The 19,047-nt window shown below is 45.9% G+C and overlaps 1 protein-coding gene across 2 annotated transcripts in view; it reads left to right on the top strand.

Moving 5' to 3' along the window:
• The window catches only part of ADAM12 (ADAM metallopeptidase domain 12), a 387,837-nt gene that overhangs the window by 277,688 nt on the left and 91,102 nt on the right, over positions 1-19,047 (top strand). For both annotated transcript variants that reach the window (XR_009696164.1, XM_061162904.1), the window contains 4 exons: positions 1,339-1,404; positions 2,592-2,663; positions 12,169-12,338; positions 15,840-15,924. Coding sequence is in view for 1 of the 2 variants with exons in the window: in XM_061162904.1 (XP_061018887.1) it covers positions 1,339-1,404; positions 2,592-2,663; positions 12,169-12,338; positions 15,840-15,924 (393 nt within the window). In the remaining variant the exon portion in view is untranslated. The remainder of the gene's footprint in view (positions 1-1,338; positions 1,405-2,591; positions 2,664-12,168; positions 12,339-15,839; positions 15,925-19,047) is intronic.

Raw genomic sequence — 19,047 nt, 5'->3', positions numbered from 1 at the left:
CATGAGTCGGCACAGCTGGGCAGCAAGGAGGAACACTGCTATGATACAAACACATTTTTCTTGTAAAAATTTGTTTGGAAGATCCTGCACTGATGGGGATTTGTTTTATAAAAGATGTTTCCCTCAGGATTATGTGACTGGAAAGCTGATTCAGAGCAGGCCTTGGTCATTTTTGCTTTTGTCTGAAAGCCTGGTTGTAACATGCAAGTTTTCAAGGTTAAGCCGAGTGTAGTTAACTCATAAAGCAGCGATATCAGTTATGGGGAGCCAGACCTGTTCAACCCCCATTTCCTCTGACTCCGTTTTATTGCAAAAACAGAAGGCTTTATTTTTTGCTTTTAAAGTTGGCTTTTTAAGACCACCCTCCATGAATTGCTCTTTTTTTTTTTCCTCTGAAAAATGCCTTTGGGATTCTCCTAGTAATTCATGGAAGAGTGTGAGTGTTTTTTGAGGAAACGTGATTAACATGTCACCCACTTCAGAGGCTGCCTTTAATGGGGAGGGAGTTCGTGCTTGGGCCGTCCACCTCCTCTTCAGCCCTACCCCTTGATAAACAAGGTCCTTATTCTTCTCAACTATTGCACTCTTACCAAATCGCTTTTCTCTGGTGGCATATTTCAGTCTTTTTTTTTAATTAAAAATGTTTCTTTCTGTTCTATTTCTTTTGTTCCTTTCTGGTTTTCCTCCTAATACCTCCTTCTTGCCTGGCTCTGTTCTTCTCCAGTTTTCCTTTGCGTCTAACCAGATTTTTCAATGATCAGCCACGCGAAATCAGTTTTCTGGACCGGACTACTCAGTTTTTCCCCAGAAGGGCAGTTCTTGCTTAAAATACATTCTCCTCCGATTTTGTGACATGAGCAAAGCTTTTCTCCTCTGCTTTTCTCACGTCACAAAGCCGGGCCACAAAAGCAAAGGGAACACCCGTGAAACCCTGAATTCCATCGATTTCTATAGTGATCTTGACATGCGCTACATCCAGCCTGAAATGAACGGCCATTGGCTTCTGTCCCAGAGTTACTTGTTGATGTGTGTGTTTTGTTTAATGGTGATTTCAACTCGTTTGGATCCTAAAATCAGTGATCCAGTGCAAAGGTTAGATTCCTTTTTAGGGACTTCCCAGATGGGAATGGAAACTGATGGCTCATGTTGAGATGGTTTTACAGAGGTCGCTGGGGTCAGAGGTGAACTCCTAAGTGGAACAGAGGTGTGGGAGCCAGTGTTGTTGGTGGGGGTGGGGTGTCCCTTTAGTTCCAATGCTTCCTTCGAGAGATATTGACAGTATTCTGAAAGCCCCAGAGAGACCGTCAGGAAAATTAAATCCATGTTTACTTTTGGCAGCAAAAAAGAGAGACCCTCAAGATGACCAAGTACGTAGAGCTCGTTATCGTGGCGGATAACCGAGAGGTAAGAACTTTTTGAAATTTCTTGGTTGATTAAAAAAAATAAAACAACCACTACAGGGAAAAGAAAATGTTTAGTGAATTATTACGTGCTTTCATTAACCTCATTTTCTATGAGGCCTTAAGAGCATTGTGAACAACCCATGGGAAAAAGTGGCTCCCTGATCTTATAAGGTATAAAACATTAAAAATGTATCTGCTATTACAAAATATTAGCAAGGACTGAAGAAAAAAATATCAGCAAGAAAAAAATATCTTATAAGGTATAAAACATTAAAAATGTATCTGCTATTACAAAATATTAGCAAGGACTGCAGAAAAAAATATCAGCTACCATGTAGCTAAGCTCTCCAAACAAAGAGAATTATTTGTGGAAAATAGCAGATGGTTTTAGAATGTATTCTGAAACACTTTGGGGAAAAGTTTAGTTTAAAAAATTTCCAATATGTTCTAAACCAAAATGAATGAATGAATGAAGGCTATAGAAACAGCAGAAAAATCCTACCTTCTGAAGTAAGGCTTTATTCTGTGGCTAGTTTTTTTCTTTAAATTAATTTTTAATTAGCTCTTTTTTTTTTTTTAAGATTATCTTCTCTGTGTTCATTTCTTGCCTCTCCTACCTATCATGAATTAAGTGACATTTTCTCCCAAGCTGGCTCAACACATATGAATGAAACAGATTTGACAATTTCTCAGGAAACTGTTTCCAGTCGGGAAGGTCAGATTAGAGAGGAGAAGGGGGAATTTATTAACTTTTATCCATTCTCTGTATTGTTTGACTTGCTGCCATGAGCTTCTATTACTTTCACTCTTTAATTTTTAAAAACAAATATAAAAGAAATTTCAGAGGAAGTTCAAATCAAGTCGATGATATGAAGAATGGCTTTGGGCTGCTTTCTGGTTGTCTGTTTTCTCTTTGCCAAAACATGTCACTGCCTCCATCATTTATGAGGCTGGAAAAAATCACAAAAGTTACTGTCTTATGAGCCCTTGGCTTGGGTGAATTTCAGGGAGTTTCAGAAAGTCCCTGGACAGGGAAATTACTCGGCAGAATGGGAGCTCACTTCACCATAAACCAGGGAGGGCCCTAGGGGGTTGCAAAGCCCAAGACTTCACATTTCCAGGAGCCGAGAAGATGAGATTTGATTGATGGTCTTACCGTTATTAATGCTGACATTTAAAATTATTAAGTTTCAGAGGCAAGGAAAAGATCTGGAAAAAGTCAAGCAGCGATTAATAGAGATCGCTAATCACGTTGACAAGGTAAGTTCTTTGGGGGTAATTAAATCACTCACATCGTGTAAACGTTTGGGAATGAGGTGGAGGCAATGAAACACACCCCATCTGACTTCAGAAGGCCAGCTTCTGCCTCTGGTACCCAACTTCCCCTTCCTCTGAAGACCCCCAGGGCTTGGAGTAGCTGCAGGAGATGCCCCCACGCTGTCTGGACCACGGTGGCCTTGGGATCCACCTCCTTCCATCCTGGTCTCCCCAGCTGGATCCTGAACCAGATGGCACATGTGACCCTCTTGAAAGCACCAAGTGGGCCTCCTCCCAGGTCTCCCTGGGAGAGTCCCACAGGCCTCCTGAGGGTCAGCTCTCATCAATAAGGAACCCACGGGCTTCACAGTCCTGGGATGCAGCAATTGGCTTTCGGCTCAATCTGCGGCTGGAAAATTCTTCACCATGAACTCGGGAGGGAGCTCACCTTTGCAAAGGTGATTTCAGAGTTGGACGAGATGGTAAAAGTCTGTTCTGGCCCGGGGGTATTATCTCACCGATGCTCCTTCCATGACCTGTTCACAGCATGAAACCACGTGTGCCCCCTGCCTTCAGCAGCACACCCTGAGAGTCAGCTCACTGGCGCTGAGGGCGTTCAGCCCAGAGCCTGCTGGAGTTGCCCAGAAGCTTTCAAAGGAGGGGTGGGGGCTGGACATCGGGCTTTGTAGGCTCCCAGGTGGTTCTCATGTGCTATGTGGCTGGCAGCCCCTGTCTGAACACGACCATTATTCTCAGCAGTAAGTCTGTCTCCCGCCTCTGAGCACAGTGGGAACCGGAAAGCGGCCCTGGCTCATCGCTGAAGCTCTCCTGGCGGCGATTCTCTGAAATGCTCACAGTTTACACGTAGCAGTTTGAAGATGCTTCACAGTAGCTATGTTTCCAAGCAATCCTATTATATTTAAATTGACTTTTCAAAGTTTTCAGAAAACATGAAAGCAAAAGCCCTTCTAGAAATCCAACGCCATTCTACGAGGCCTTATGGGCAGAACCGAGCACCATGCATCAGGAATTCAGAATGCATCAGATGGGGTCCATCTGCTCAGCGAGGGCACAGCTTTGTAGGGAAGCAGACCCATAAGCCAGAGAAGGCAATGGCACCCTACTCCAGTGCTCTTGCCTGGAAAATCCCATGGACGGAGGAGCCTGGCAGGCTGCAGTCCATGGGGTCGCTAAGAGTCAGACACGACTGAGCAACTTCACTTTCACTTTTCACTTTCATGCATTGGAGAAGGAAATGGCAGCCCACTCCAGTGTTCTTGCCTGAAGAATCCCAGGGATGGCAGAGCCTGGTGGGCTGCCGTCTATGGGGTCGCACAGAGTCGGACACGACTGACACGACTTAGCAGCAGCAGCAGACCCATAAGCCACTTGGTGTGGTCCAGCGTGTTGGGAACTGGGTGGATGCTGTCAATCAAGTGCTGTAGGGGTGTAGAAGAGAACCGCTTACATCTTCCTGGAGGTCAGGGAGGCTTCGCAGCAAGGCGATCTTGAGAAGTGAGTACCATTTCACCAGGAGCACTCAGCTGGCTTGCTCCCCATGTGTCTGGACATGCGAGTAACTCTGTCTACCTAAGCGGTAGTGGGTATGTGTGCATACAAGCACATACATGAGTGGGTGTGTGTGCATGTGGAAGATGGATATATGTGCGTGCACAGTTAGGGCAGGAGGAGATGAAGCTGCAGGGGGTTCACTGGTCAGAGTCCTGGGTGCTTTGCAAAGCCATCTAGACTCCACTGGATTTTATTTTGCTCTCAGTGGAAAGCCAGGAGAATGTTTTTAAGCAGAGGAGATGCACAGGGTCACACACAGTGGTGCCTGCAGTTAGAGTGGAGGATGGCGTCACCAGAGTCAAAGAGGGCTGGCGGGCTTTTGTTGTATAGAAATCGTGAAGATCTGACCTGGGTCTGGGGAAGTGGGGATTCGGAGACACTTGAAGGAGGGGTGCCTGATAAGTGTACTGAGACGTTTCTACATGCCAGGGTCTCAGTGCTTTGCAGACACCTCCAGGTAGACACCAGAATTCCGGTTTTTATAGCAGAGGAAGCTGAGGTTTGCAGAGGCTGGTTAAGTAATCAGCACAAGTTTGAGCAGCATTAAAAGGCAGGACCAGGGGTGAGCCCTGGTCTCTGTGACCCCCCGCCTCTGCAGGAGTTTTTGGCCTTGTCTCTACCCACTTTCTATGGATCTCAGCCTGCCCTGACCAAGCAGAAGCAGAGGCTGAGAAGAGCTGGGGTCCAAATGAGCACAAGTTTGGGATAAGAGGTGGATGAGACTTCGTGCCCAAAGAAGCAAGAACAGGGGTCTCCTGGGGTACCCTGAGCAGTCGGAGATAAGGGCTTGGGGCTCAGAGAGTGGCTGTGGCTGGAAGGAACTTTCTGAAACCAGGAAGAACACAGATGGCTGTTGGCATCCTGGGATCATAGGATAATACCATCCGCATCCACAAGAACTTTTAGGCTGGTCAGACTCCCAGGCAGCGCATGCTTGCGGATATATTTTGAGTAACTTGTTTTTGAAAATTCAACTTGATCCCCAAGTAAAGTGGATGTAGGAGAATTTTTGTAACTGGCCAGTCCTTCTGGCAGGGAGGGTGAAGGATGGATCCCAGAGGTTATGCCAGAGACCGTACGAGTCAGAACTCTCCACCATGACCCATCCGTCTTGGGTGGCCCTGCATGGCATGACTCAGAGCTTCACACTTTGGCCACCTGATGTGAAGAACCAACTCATTGGAAAAGACCCTGCTGCTGGGGATGAATGAGGAGAAGAGGGTGGCAGAAGATGAGATGGTTAGATAACGTCACTGACTCAATGGACATGAGTTTGAGCAAACTCCAGGAGATAGTGAAGTACAGAGAAGCCAGTGTGCAAAGAGTTGGCCACAGCTTAGAGACTGAACAACAGTAGGAGTCAGACCTGGTCCTGGCCCGGGCTGGGCATTAGAGTCCCCTTGCAAGGTTTGTTTGTTTATGTGAATGTGTGTCTGTATCTTTGCTTTCAAAATGCTGATTCCAAGTCTCAGTCCAGGGACTCTGGTTTGATTGACCTGGGTGGGGCCTCGGGTGAGTACATTCCAGATGCCTCCAGTGAGGCAGGACCAAGAAAGAAAGAATTCAAGAACTTCTTAAGCCTTGGAAGTAAACAGAAACCATGAACAACATTAAACTTGAGCTGGTAATTGCTGAAATCCTGTTTTAAAGTGATATGCTTGGTCTTCCATATTTGTATTTCTTTACATATTATTCTGTATTATTTCTTGCTTCAGTTTGCAGAAGCAGGAATGAGCAACTGGGGGGTTGTTAATAACCTGCCCTGGTATTTAGAAAACCACATATCTGAGAAAAGTCCTGACAGACTCAGGGGCGTTAACCAGCACGCCTGTCCTTGTGTTTCTAGCAAGCACAGAGCTGAATGACTGAGCACGTATATGTGTCTGTCCACAGCAGACCCTGAAGACCCACAGGGGTAACCCAGGCTCAGTCGGATGCTCTGGGCACCCATGTCTGCTAACTGATGGGCTCTGGGATGTTGCGAGCGTTCCAGATGTAGTTTTGCAACTACAAGTGGGAGCATCTTGGCTTAAAAAAACAATGACTGTTCCAGTGGCAACTTCCTCATTTGCAGAAATCTTGGCTCTTCTTAGCTATTCTTAAGTAATAACTACTTGGCTGGCTGTGTTGGCTCCAAAGGAAGAGGGGAGGGACGTCCCAGACCAAGAGTCCGAGAAGTGATTTAGGGACAGAGGTGACATTCAGAACAACTCAGGCAGTTCCCCTGAGTTGGAACGGGGAAAACGTGTCTGGTGCTTGAACTGGCAGACCCACCCCTTACCTGGGAAGGAAGACGTTCCCCAGGCCCCAGTTACACCGCAGGGCGGGACCAGTGGGCTGTGTGGCTGCCAGATGATGTCATCGCCCCCTTCGCCTCTCCCTCCGGTCTGTCCTACTTCTTACTTGTGATGACGTTAGCACCAACTGCCGGTCCGTGCCGGCTGCACCTCTGTGCCCTACTTCTGAAGGACTGGCTCATCTTGCATGCATTTAACTCCAGGTGTTTTCTCCCTTGTGTGGGTCCTCGTCCCCGGCCCTCCCAGGCCAGCTGCCTGCAGGACGCACGTCCCCGTGGTGGAGCCCGGCACACCGCCCTGTAATCCTACCCGTGTGTTCTCAGATCCACTTCTCGAAAGTCATCCTAGAGCCCTCAGGTCCAGCATCCCCTGAACTTCCTGTCTGCACCCTTCTTGGCAGTTTGGTGGATTGGATTTTCCTGTAATAATGGCTAGGAGTCCTCTGCCTCGAGCATCTGGCTGACCCCTGAGCATTTGGGAGTCAAGGTCAAGGGTATCCTAAATCTTGTTCTTGGTGCCAATGCCAAGCTGAGCATGCAAGCAGATGCTTGTCGCTGCTGAGCTAATGGGTGAATCAATTTAGCAGGTCTTGGGCCATGGCCACGTACATCCTGGGATTCATAGGCCAGACAGGCAGCTGCTATACTCTATGTGTGCTTCTTGCTGGGCCTGGGGTCACAGTGGATCATCTTGGAAGGGAATCTGAGCACTCCCCTTTACCTAGCTGGGTTACTGAGCAGTTTTTAAAACCTGGGCACCAGCCTGCCTGTGTTAAAACGCCAGCTATGCCAGTCATGGCTGGAGTGATTCACCTCCTCCATGTCCCAACATCCTTGACAGTAACATGGAAACAACAATAGTGCTTAACTCAGAGTGCTGTGAGGTCTAAGAGAGCACATGGAAAGTTTTTGGTACCGGGCCTAGGGCGTGGGGCATGCTCATGTGTGTTAGCTGTGACCATTGTTATTAGGAAGAACCATTGGGAAGCCACCCGCAGTCTGGGGAGAGCATCCCAACAGGCAGCTAAGGGATTCTCTGTGAAGACATGATGTACGTTCAGCATATGTAACAGTTCACCAGTAGCACCAGTTTTAGAGAGGAGGGGCTCTGTTATATGCTTCTAGATACGGAATTTGTTCAAAGGATATAATTTGAGAGGACTAATAGCTGGTCATGTATGGATGTGAGAGTTGGACTGTGAAGAAAGCTGAGTGCCGAAAAATTGATGCTTTTGAACTGTGGTGTTGGAGAAGACTCTTGAGAGTCCCTTGGACTGCAAGGAGATCCAACCAGTCCATCCTAAAGGAGATCAGTCCTGGGTATTCATTGGAAGGACTGATGCTGAAGCTGAAACTCCAGTACTTTGACCACCTCATGCGAAGAGTTGACTCATTGGAAAAGACCCTGATGCTAGGAGGGATTGGGGGCAGGAGGAGAAGGGGACATAGAGGATGAGATGCCTGGATGGCATCACCGACTCGATGGACGTGAGTTTGAGTAAACTCCAGGAGTTGGTGTGGGCAGGGAGGCCTGGTGTGCTGCAATTCATGGGGTCGCAAAGAGTCGGACACAACTGAGTGACTGAACTGAACTGAACTGAATGGCTGGAACATTTTTTGGCATTGCCCTTCTTTGGGATTGGAATGAAAACGGACCTTTTCTAGTCCTGTGGCCGCTGCTGAGCTTTCCAAATTTGCTGGCATATTGAGTGCAGCACTTTAACAGCATCATCTTTTTAGAATTTAAATTGATGCTTTTAAATTGTTGGTGCTGGAGAAGACTCTTGAGACTCCCTTGGACAGCAAGATCAAACTAGTCAATCCTAAAGGAAATCAAACCGGAATAGTCATTTAGAAGGATGGATGCTGAAGCTCCAATGCTTTGGCCACCTGATATGAAGGGCCAACTCATTGGAAGAGACCCTGATGCTGGGAAAGATTGAGGGCAAAAGGAGAAGGGGGTGGCAGAGGATGAGATGATCAGGCAGCATCACTGACTCAGTGGACATGAATTTGAGCAAGCTGTGGGCAACCATGGAAGACAGGGAGGCCTGGCATGCTGCGGTCCATGGGGTCACAAAGCGTGAGACAAGTGACTGAATGGCAGCAATAGTAGATGAAAACTACAACCCATCATTTCTGTGCAAAGATCCTGATTAGTCAGCCCCAAAGCTAACTCTGAGAAACAGTGCTGGTTGGACCTTGACAGAGCTTAGTGACCACTTCCATACGACAGTCTCCAGAGGCGAGCAAAGTGTCCCCTGCACGGATGACAGCCCCGCAGTCCACACTGGCACGGGGCCCTGAGGCTGTCTCGTAGCGGGCTGGGGTGGACACAGGTGACTGGATGGCCTGTTTCTGCCTTCGCATCTCTGTTCAGTTTTTCTGTAGCGCAGCTGAAAGTGTAAGCTCTCCAGCAAAGTGCAGCAGCCAGGCACATGTGTGCCGAGTTCCCAAGGAGGCCAGGAACTTAATTTTTCCTGGGAAGCCTGGGCTGGGAGCTTGCAAGTGGATACCACAGGCCAAGCAACTCTTGATTAAAAACAAGCTGTTGGGCAACATTTGAGTCGTATAATTGTCTCATTAACTTATTAATGTAATGCCCATAATTGTTATCTGCTTGAAACCAAGTTGGACCGCTGCGATCCGTTTATACTCTGTGATGTAGTTTGTGCTTCAGCCACATTCTTCTACTAACCTAATGCTCACCAGATGACTGGTGGGGAGGGTGGGGGGAATGAAGATCAGCAAGGGAAAAGATGAGCCTGCCTCTCGTGGGTCAGAACCCGGGGTCAGCGCTCAGCCTCATGGAGTTTATGGCCCTTGAGCTCAGCACGTTGGAATGGGGCTTAACTATCAGATGTGGTGCTTCTGTGATTTTTGTTCCTTGTTGGCTCAGAGGCTTCTAGCAACTAAGAATAGGACCTGCTCCTATCTGGAGCTTAACTTCCACTGCCATCACCAGCCACCTCTTTCTCCTTGGCTACCTGGAGTACAGCCAGCCAGGTGATTCCCACGTCCCCCTGGGTCCCCAAGCACAGAGCCACCTCTGCGTCTGTGTGATGCTCAGAGGAGTAGCAAGGCAGTTGTGGACCACGGGGAGTTCTTACCACTTCCGTGACTGCTGTGTGTGCTGACTCTTTGAGACCCCAGGGACTATAGCCCACCAGGCTTCTCTGTCCATGGAATTCTCCAGGCCAGAATACTGGAGTGGGTAGCCTTTCCCTTCTCCAGGGGATCTTCCCAACCCAGGGATCGAACCCAGGTCTCCTGCATTGCAGGCGGATTCTTTACCAGCTGAGCTGCAAGGGAAGCCGAACACTGGAGTGGGTAGCCTATCCTTTCTCCAGCAGATCTTCCTGACCCAGGAATAGAGCCAGGATCTCCTGCATTGCAGGCAGATTCTTTACCAACTCAGCTATCAGGGAAGCCCGCTTTCTACAAGGTCATTCCTAAAAGCAAGTTCGTCTTGGTTAAGTTTGACACCCAGTCCCCCTAGGGTGAGAGGCAGGATGAGTTCAAGCGTATGGCTGAAAACTCAGCTTCTAGTGATGTTCTTCTGGTGGCAGAGGTGGGGATCTCAGATTATGGTGACAAGGGCTGAATATGAGCTGCGTGAGCGATACACACTGGACAAAGGGTCTAGCCAGCCTTCTACCTCTTACCTCTGCCGGGATGGGGACTTTGAGAACCCAGTCCTGTATGGTGGGGCAGTAAAGGTTGGAGCCATCCAGTGCTGGCTGAAGGGACATGGGCTCCACCAAGGAATGCCTGCTTGCCTGCCTGCATATGACACCTTTGCTGGAGAGTTCATCGGAGCCCGCCAGTCCCTCTTGAAGCAGGGGCAGGAGAACCGGTCAGTGTGAAGGAGACCGACAGGAAGTGGGCCAAGCGGTACCTTAAGATCATGGGAAAGATCATGACCCAAGGAGATTTCCCAGCATCAGAGATGACCCGGATCACCAAGCTGGTTGAGAAGAACAAGACAAGTGATGGGAAGAAGGAAGAACTCCAGAAGAGCTTCAACATTTTGACTGCCTTCCAGAAGAAGGCAGGAGAAGGAGGAGCTTGAGAAGGTACTCCAGGCTTTTTCAGGGCATGGTGAGGTGGGGAGGGGTAAGTTACCTTCTGGCTGTGAAACCTCCTGGGATATAAGGGACTGGTAGGAAAAGTGGCAGGAAACCAGAAATCTGAGTGTGCGCGGATACTGACACTGATGTGACCATGCTTGGAACATCTCTGTAGCCAGTCGGGGATAGCTGGGACACTTAGATGGCTTGGAAAATACCCCCTCAGAAGGAACTGGTGCTATAAAGAAGAGTATACTGCCCATGTTCTTGACAGGTATGGTTCTGATCTAATTAAAGTTTCAGTGTTTTCATTAAAAAAAAAAAAAGAATACCAGAGTGGGTTGACATTTCCTCCTCCAAGGGATCTTCCCAGCCCAGGGACTGAACCTGCATCTCTTGTGTCTCCTGATTAGCAGGTGGATTCTTTACCCCTGCGGCACCTGGGAAGGCTCCACTCTGACCGCTCATCCCGCCCCAATAAGCTCATCTGGCTCAAAACTCCCCCTTAGCCATTGGATCAGTTGTTGTGCCTGCTTCTGACCCAAGAAGACCTGTGTGTGGAGAACGTGCTGTAGGTTGAATCAGGACACAGAAAGATGGGGGATGGAAATGCAAGAAGCTGTGATTTGTGTGCCAGAAGGAATGAGGGGTTTCCTTTACCAGATCTTTCCCATAATGATATTGGTGAACTAAAGTCTGACCTGTGGGAAAAAATGGTCCTCAAAGTTCCTGAAGAAGAATTCTGTGTCTGCCTTTATCATCCTGAAAGATATTGATCTGTCCATTTAATTAAAACCTACTAGGTCATTTACAGGTGACAGAATATGATAGCGTCGGCCAAGTCTGAGTCTTTGCTGAGAACAATACAGATTCATTTTCTGTAACTCATAGGTAGAACATTTTGCTTAAAAGGAACAAATTACTGTGCTTGGCAGAATGTCTGAACGATCCTAACCCACTTGTTGTTTTTCTTGCAGTAGATATGAGCCAGCAATCTTCAGCTGTAATGTAACTATATTACATTAGCGATAACACACATCTATACGCCCATTTCTAATCACCAATGAATCGGTTGAAATGTATGCTTCCCTACAATTAAGGTGTGCATGCTCAGCTGTGTCCGACTCTTTGCGACCCCATGGACTATAGCCCACCAGACTCCTCTGTCCATGGGATTTCCCAGGCAAGAATACTAGAGTGGGTTGCCATTTCCTTCTCCAGGGGATCTTCCCGACCCAGGGATCAAAATCAAGTCTCTTGTGTCTCCTGCAGGGGCAGGCCGGTTCTTTACTACTGGACCACCTCAGAGACATAAAAAAGGCTGGTTAACTCTAACTAATTGACTAACTCTATCTAATTAGTCAACCCTATTTGAGAACCCAGTTAGAACATCACTTTGAATCAGTCACTGAAAATATTCCTTCAACTCTAATGCCATGGGAACAAGGGAGCACAGAGAGATTTTTCATATCACATCAACAAGGTTCAGAAATTGCACGTCTGTTCTACTGGGCATTGCAAGTTTTCATTAAAGTGATCCCCAGGGATACCTGTCTTCTGTCGCCCTCAGTTTTACCGACCACTGAACATTCGGATCGTGTTGGTGGGCGTGGAGGTGTGGAATGACATTGATAAATGTTCCATAAGTCAGGACCCATTCACCAGCCTGCATGAGTTTCTGGACTGGAGAAAGATGAAGCTTCTGCCTCGAAAATCCCATGACAATGCCCAGCTCATCAGGTAAGGTGTCTGCTGTCTCTCCTTTGCTTCAGATCAAAGAGTACCCCCAGCACACCTGCCCTCCTCTTAGCCTGCCCTGACAGGCAGTGAAGCTGCACCTGTTCTTCAGAACACACTCTCTGGACCAGGGCCAAAGGGGGCTTCTCATCCCACACTGACTGGAGGAAGGCCATCTCAGCTGAAATTGGGGGCTGCTGAAAAAGTCTTTCTTTGCATACCCTGGGAAACGTATCCCTCAAGCAGATGTCTTATTTCCTTCTAGGCTTTGTCTTTTCCCATTTAGGTTATTACAGAGTATAGAGCAGAGTCCTTGTTGGTTATCTATTTTATAATAAATCCAGTGGTGTGTATATGTCAACCCCGAACTCCCAATTTATCCCTCCCGCTAGGCTTAGTCTTGATATAAAATTGTCCTGTGTAGTATATTTTTTAAAAAGCTCATTTTCTGCCATTATTAGTGAAAAATATTTATGCAAGATCTGAAGATAGTACAGTAGAGTGATCCTGTCGACTGCCTGGAGAAAAAAACTTATTCCTCCTGTTTTGTTTCTCTTGGTTTTCTAGATCAGAGAATACCAGCAGTGTCCAAGATAAACCTTGTGTTCTATTATTTAATCAATGTGTGCCTTTTGGGGGCTTCAAACATAACAGATCCACACAGTAAACCTCCCTGTTCTTGGGAATCTCCAGTCTACAGGGAAAGTGAAAGTGTTAGTCACTCAGTAGTGTCCAACTCTTTGTGACACCATGGGCTGTAGCCCACTAGGCTCCTCTGTCCACGCAATTCTCCTGGCAAGAATTCTGTAGTGGATTTCCATTCCCTTCTCCAGGGGATCTCCCTGACCCAGGGATCGAACCCAGGTCTTCTGCATTGCAGACGGATTCTTTATCATCTGAGCCACCAGGGAAGCCCCTACTGGGAGGAGATAATAATAAACAAGAATATTTCAGAGCATGATAAGTACCATGAAAAAGAGAAAATAAGGAAAGGCATGCCTGTAACATAGTACATTGGTAACATATTACAGACTCCTTTATATCAAGTAAAAAACATCATAATCTAAGATTATGTGGAGTAGATTTTTTCCTAAACTGAAGAACTTTTTATAAAAATTTTTAAACAACTTATACCATTATTTTTTTAAGTATGTACTTATTTGTTTGCTGGTACCAGGTCTTAGGCACGCAGGATCTAGTTCCCTAACCAGGGACCAAACCTGAGCCCTCTGCCTTGGGACCATGGAGTCTTAGCCACTGGACCACCAGGGAAGTCCCAATTTATGCCATGACTCTGTTCTCGTATAGCTCATATCACTGAATTGAAAGCTTTGGGGTCAGAGACACTATCCTGTGACACACTGGATCTAGTTTACTGAACATTTATAGGAAATTGAAAAGCAGCCCTACCCTATGCTCACTTTAGAAAAGGCCTTCGTCTGAACTGAGGTTGTTGGCATTCTCCGATAATTGACTTTGGCCATTTCTCAGGGTTGTTTCTTTTTTTTCCCCCATCCCTGGATATTTGCGGTTGCCTCATATTTTATGCATTGATTAATCCTGAACTACTAAAAGTAGAGTCAGAGTGTTTTGTTTTGATTTCTTCCCCCAAATGGAGCCTGTCCAATTTGAACATCTGGAAATAAATTAGCCTCTTATATAACTTTACTATTTATATATATGTTTAATTGTATCTGTTAAAAGGGTCTATACAGATGTAAATATAAAGCTGTGGTCCCTACGGCTATTACACATGAGTGTAATAGGATGGCTGGCTGGCTGGCTGGATAGATGAATGATTGGATACATACATACAGAGATGAAGTTTTATTTTGCCTATACTTATCCTTTTAGTCCAATTGAGCACTGCCAAAATGTACAACTTTTCAAATAATGTGTGGTATCTGTCTGTGTACATGGCCAAGAAAACATGGCCATTTATTTGTTTCGCTTAAAGGAGATTCAGCAAATACAATGTTTGATTTTTTTTTGTCCTGGAATGGGGCAGAATGGAGCAGAAAATGGGGCAGGAGATAGAAAGAAGGTATGGAGGATTGTGGTGGGGCAGATCTTTATTAAACAGGCAACATTGTTATGCTAGGGTTCCCAGATAAAATTACAGGATATTCTACTGAATTTGAATTTCAGATAAACAAGGAATAATCTTATTTTTTAACTTTTTATTTTGTATTGGGGGATAGCCAGTTAACAATGGTGTGATACTTCAGGTGAACGGCAAAGGGACTCAGCCATACATACACATGTATCCACGCGCCCCCAGACTCTGCTCCCATCCAGGCTGCCACATGACATTGAGCAGAGTTCCCTGTGCTGTACAGTAATTCCTTGTTGGTGACCCATTTTAAATACAGCAGTGGGTATGCATCCATCCCAAACTCCCTAACTATCCTGAGACCCTTTCCTTCCCTCCAACAACCATAAGTTTTTTCTGTAAGTCTGTGGGTCTCTTTCTGGTTTGTAAGCAAATTCATTTGTATCATTTGTTATTAGATTCCACATATAAGGGATATCATACCATATTTCTCTTCTGACTTACTTCACTCAGTATGACAATCTCTAGGCCCATCATGTTGCTGCAGATGGCATTATTTCATTCTTTTTAGTGGCTGAGTAATATTCCATTGTATACATGTACCACATCTTCTTTATCCATTCCTCTGTCTATGGATGTTTAGGTTGCTTCCAAATACCAACTATTCAATTTTTAATTTTTAATTCACTAAGTTAGAATTCATAGCATTGCATTAAACAGGCCTTGATGTCATTACTTATTCACTAAGATTCCATGTGGGGAAAACCTTCTCCAAAGCCATGAAGTCTCCTTCTGGAAGCTTCCTCCTAGGTGCTAAGACTTTATGGGTGCTTCTGCACTCACTCCCAAGGGTCAATCATTTTTCTGCTGTTTTTATTTTTGCAAGCCATATCAGCAGGACATTTTGGAAAATGACATTTGGGTTTCTGGCCTAATTGTAACCCAGTAACATTACCCAGGAAAGCAAAATTCAACAGCAGCAGAGAATCGAGTAAAGCATCTAATGCATTTCATTTCTTAATAGTGATTCTCTCTCTCTCCCCATTACTCTTTTCAGCCCTAGCAACAGCAGATATTGTTTAAAAGGAACACCCCACCCCCGGTTCACTAGGAGACAGACAGGTTACAAATTATAAATATACAAGTCATGACTGGTTGTTGCCCCGCATCTTGAAAACAGAAATCTTTAAGGATTATGGGATGATGAGGCAATTGGAACACACATTTTTAGAAGAACCAAAGATAAAAAGCACCTGCAAACATATTCTCATGCAACTATTTCCGTCTTTTTAAAATTGGAATGTAGTTGATTTAAAATGTTGTGCTAGTTTTCATCTTTATATATACTTTTGCAGTTTTTCTGCTCTTGGAATGCAGGAATGTCCAACAGAATTTCAAATGTTAGAAAGCTTCTCTATACTGTTTAAGAGAGTCCTTTCTTTTATTCCTAGTGGAGTTTATTTCCAAGGGACCACCATCGGCATGGCACCCATCATGAGTATGTGTACGGCTGAACAGTCCGGGGGAATCGTCATGGTAAGCCAGGGGCATGGAGAAGTCAACAGCAATGTCCAGACCTAATTCTCTTGATGATTTTTCAGGAAACTTATCAGACTTTGTAAAATTAGGTCCTTTTTCTTTAATGCTCCTTGGATATCATTGTTATTCAGTTGCTAAGTCATGTCCGATTCTTTGTGACCCCGTGGACTACAGCATGCCAGGCTTCCCTGTCCCTCACTATCTCCTGGAATTTGCTCAAGTTCCTGTCCGCTGAGTCGATGATGCTATCTAATCATCTCATCCTCTGCCACCCTCTTCTCCTTTTGCTTTCATTCCTTTACAGCATCAGGGTCTTTTCTAAGGCGTCAGCTTAGATATATTTCTACCCTATTTCTGCTTATGGTCTTCCCTACCCAACCGTATTCTGCTGCGGCTAAGTCGCTTCAGTCGTGTCCGACTCTGTGCGACCCCATAGACGGCAGCCCACCAGGCTCCCCTGTCTCTGGGATTCTCCAGGCAAGAACACTGGAGTGGGTTGCCATTTCCTTCTCCAATGCGTGAAAGTGAAAAGTGAAAGTGAAGTCGCTCAGTCGGGTCCGACTCTTAGCGACCCCATGGACCGTAGCCTACCAGGCTCCTCCGTCCATGGGCTTTTCCAGGCAAGAGTACTGGAGTGGGGTGCCATTGCCTTCTCCAAACTGTATTCTAGGGACTGTTTAAAACAACACACCGAACTGCCCATAGGAAAGGTGAGGGTGTAAAACTAGTTCAGTGGAAGCCAATCTACACCTTTTATGGAGGAAAAGTTTCAAGTGAGAACCTCCAACCAGGAAATCCTCCCAGCGCTGGGATGAGCCAGGGCACTGGGGTTGCCCTCATCACTCAGCTTCTGGGATGGACTGTGGTCTCACCAGATATTACCGTTAGAATGGCTTTCTGATGGTTCTGCCTCTAGGCCCAATAGCCAAAAGTCTGAGGTTTTTAACTGTTTACCACTACGAATGCTTGACATACCTCCTTGCCAGGGTCCAATTTGTCTTTATACTAACCTTATTCTTGGAAGGCAGAGACCTAGGTTTATTGCTTTACAAGGATCACTTTTTCACATAAGAGCTATATATGTTTGTAAAAGGAAATAAAACGGGGAGACTATTTGGGACTTGTTCCTTCTGAAAGTAACAGGGAGGTAACTTTGATGGGCTCCCCTTCGTCGGGTAACTAAAGGGAAGACTCTCATCCCATGTGGTTTCAGACCCTGATGGAACAATGTAGTATCCCCTTCGTACCAGCCCTCAGACAGGGAGTGTCCTCAGAGACCATCCCACCCCCTCTGTTAAACAAACAGAGCCTTGCCCTTCCAAGAAATCATGAATTCTTCCACATTTTTCAAACAGAAAATTTGTGAATATTTGATTGTATTAAAGGGCTGAAGGAGGAATATTTTGCTGACTTCTATTTGCTCTTCACGTACTGCCCACCCTAATCTTCTTAGTGAATATCTGCATGGAATATTTTCCTCTCCTCTGGGTGGCGTGGGTAATTAACATAAACACGCACTAAATGTGTAGACTGAGGAGGCTCTACGGAGGAGTTGCGCCCACCCAGTGGACTTCTGGCTTAAACAGTCCGCCCTCTGGTTTTCTTTGAACCTGGAAGTCACTGGAAAGTTTGTTTTCTGTTGGTGCCAGGTTCATTTCAAGTCAGATCCCAACTGTATTTTTAACAGAGTAGCCTGTAAAGTTTTAAGAGGGAATCATTTTCTCTTTCATGGTTCCATGGTCAGTCGCTACTGACTTTGCCACTTAAAACTTGGCATAAATATTTTTTAGGGCTGAAACTGAATTCCTTATAAGCATGGCAGGTCTGCAGCTGTGGCGTGTTAAATGTTCTTATGACCGATCTGATCACATAAAGAGGCTTTTTAAAGTTCACATCCTTTATTCTGTTTACATGCACACATTTGATCAAGATTCCGTCTTTGAAAGCAGACAGGGAAGACTATTTTCAAAAGATGAAAATGAATGTGGGAAAGAGACGCAGGTAAATACACTGCATCAGAAGTCAAGTCCAGGCCAGAATTAATTAACAAGTAGTGTGTTTGACAAGCCAGCCAACAGTGAAGTCCATCCTTAGGCACATTCTTTATTTGCTTCACGTGACGAGAACTGGACATGGAACAACAGACTGGTTCCAAATAGGAAAAGGAGTAGTACGTCAAGCCTGTATATTGTCACCCTGCTTATTTAACTTCTATGCAGAGTACATCATGAGAAACACTGGGCTGGATGACGCACAAGCTGGAATCAAGATCGCCGGGAGAAATATCAATAACCTCAGATATGCAGATGACACCACCCTTATGGCAGAAAGTGAAGAGGAACTTAAAAGCCTCTTGATGAAAGTGAAAGAGGAGAGTGAAAAAGTTGGCTTAAAGCTTAACATTCAGAAAACTAAGATCATGGCATCTGGTCCCATCACCTCATGGGAAATAGATGGGAAGACAGTAGAAACAGTGTCAGACATTATTTTGGGGGGCTCCAAAATCATTGCAGATGGTGACTGCAGCCATGAAATTAAAAGATGCTTACTCCTTGGAAGGAAAGTTATGACCAACGTAGATAGCATATTAAAAAGCAGAGACATTACTTTGCCAACAAAGGTCTGTCTAGTCAAGGCTATGGTTTTTCCAGTGGTCATGTATGGATGTGAGAGTTGGACTGTGAAGAAAGCTGAGTGCCGAAGAATTGATGCTTTTGAACTGTGGTGTTGGAGAAGATTCTTGACGGACCCTCGGACTGCAAGGAGATCCAATCAGTCCATCCTGAAGGAGATCAGTCCTGGGTGTTCATTGGAAGGACTGATGCTGAAGCTGAAACTCCAGTACTTTGGCCACCTGATGCGAAGAGTTGACTCATTGGAAAAGACCCTGATGCCAGGAAGGATTGAGGGCAGGAGGAGAAGGGGATGACAGAGGATGAGATGGCTGGATGGCATTATCAACTCAATGGGCATGAGTTTGAGTAAACTACGGGGGTTGGTAATGGATAGGGAGGCCTGGCGTGCTGTGATTCATGGGGTCGCAAAGAGTCGGACACGACTGAGTGACTGAACTGAACCGAACTGAAGAGAAACACCATGTTGGCTGAAAGCGCACAGCTC

The sequence above is a fragment of the Dama dama genome, chromosome 15 (genome assembly GCF_033118175.1).
Source record: "Dama dama isolate Ldn47 chromosome 15, ASM3311817v1, whole genome shotgun sequence".
Lineage (NCBI taxonomy): Eukaryota > Metazoa > Chordata > Mammalia > Artiodactyla > Cervidae > Dama > Dama dama.
Note: the sequence above shows the minus strand (reverse complement) of the source record. Positions and strands in the feature narration are given on the sequence as shown.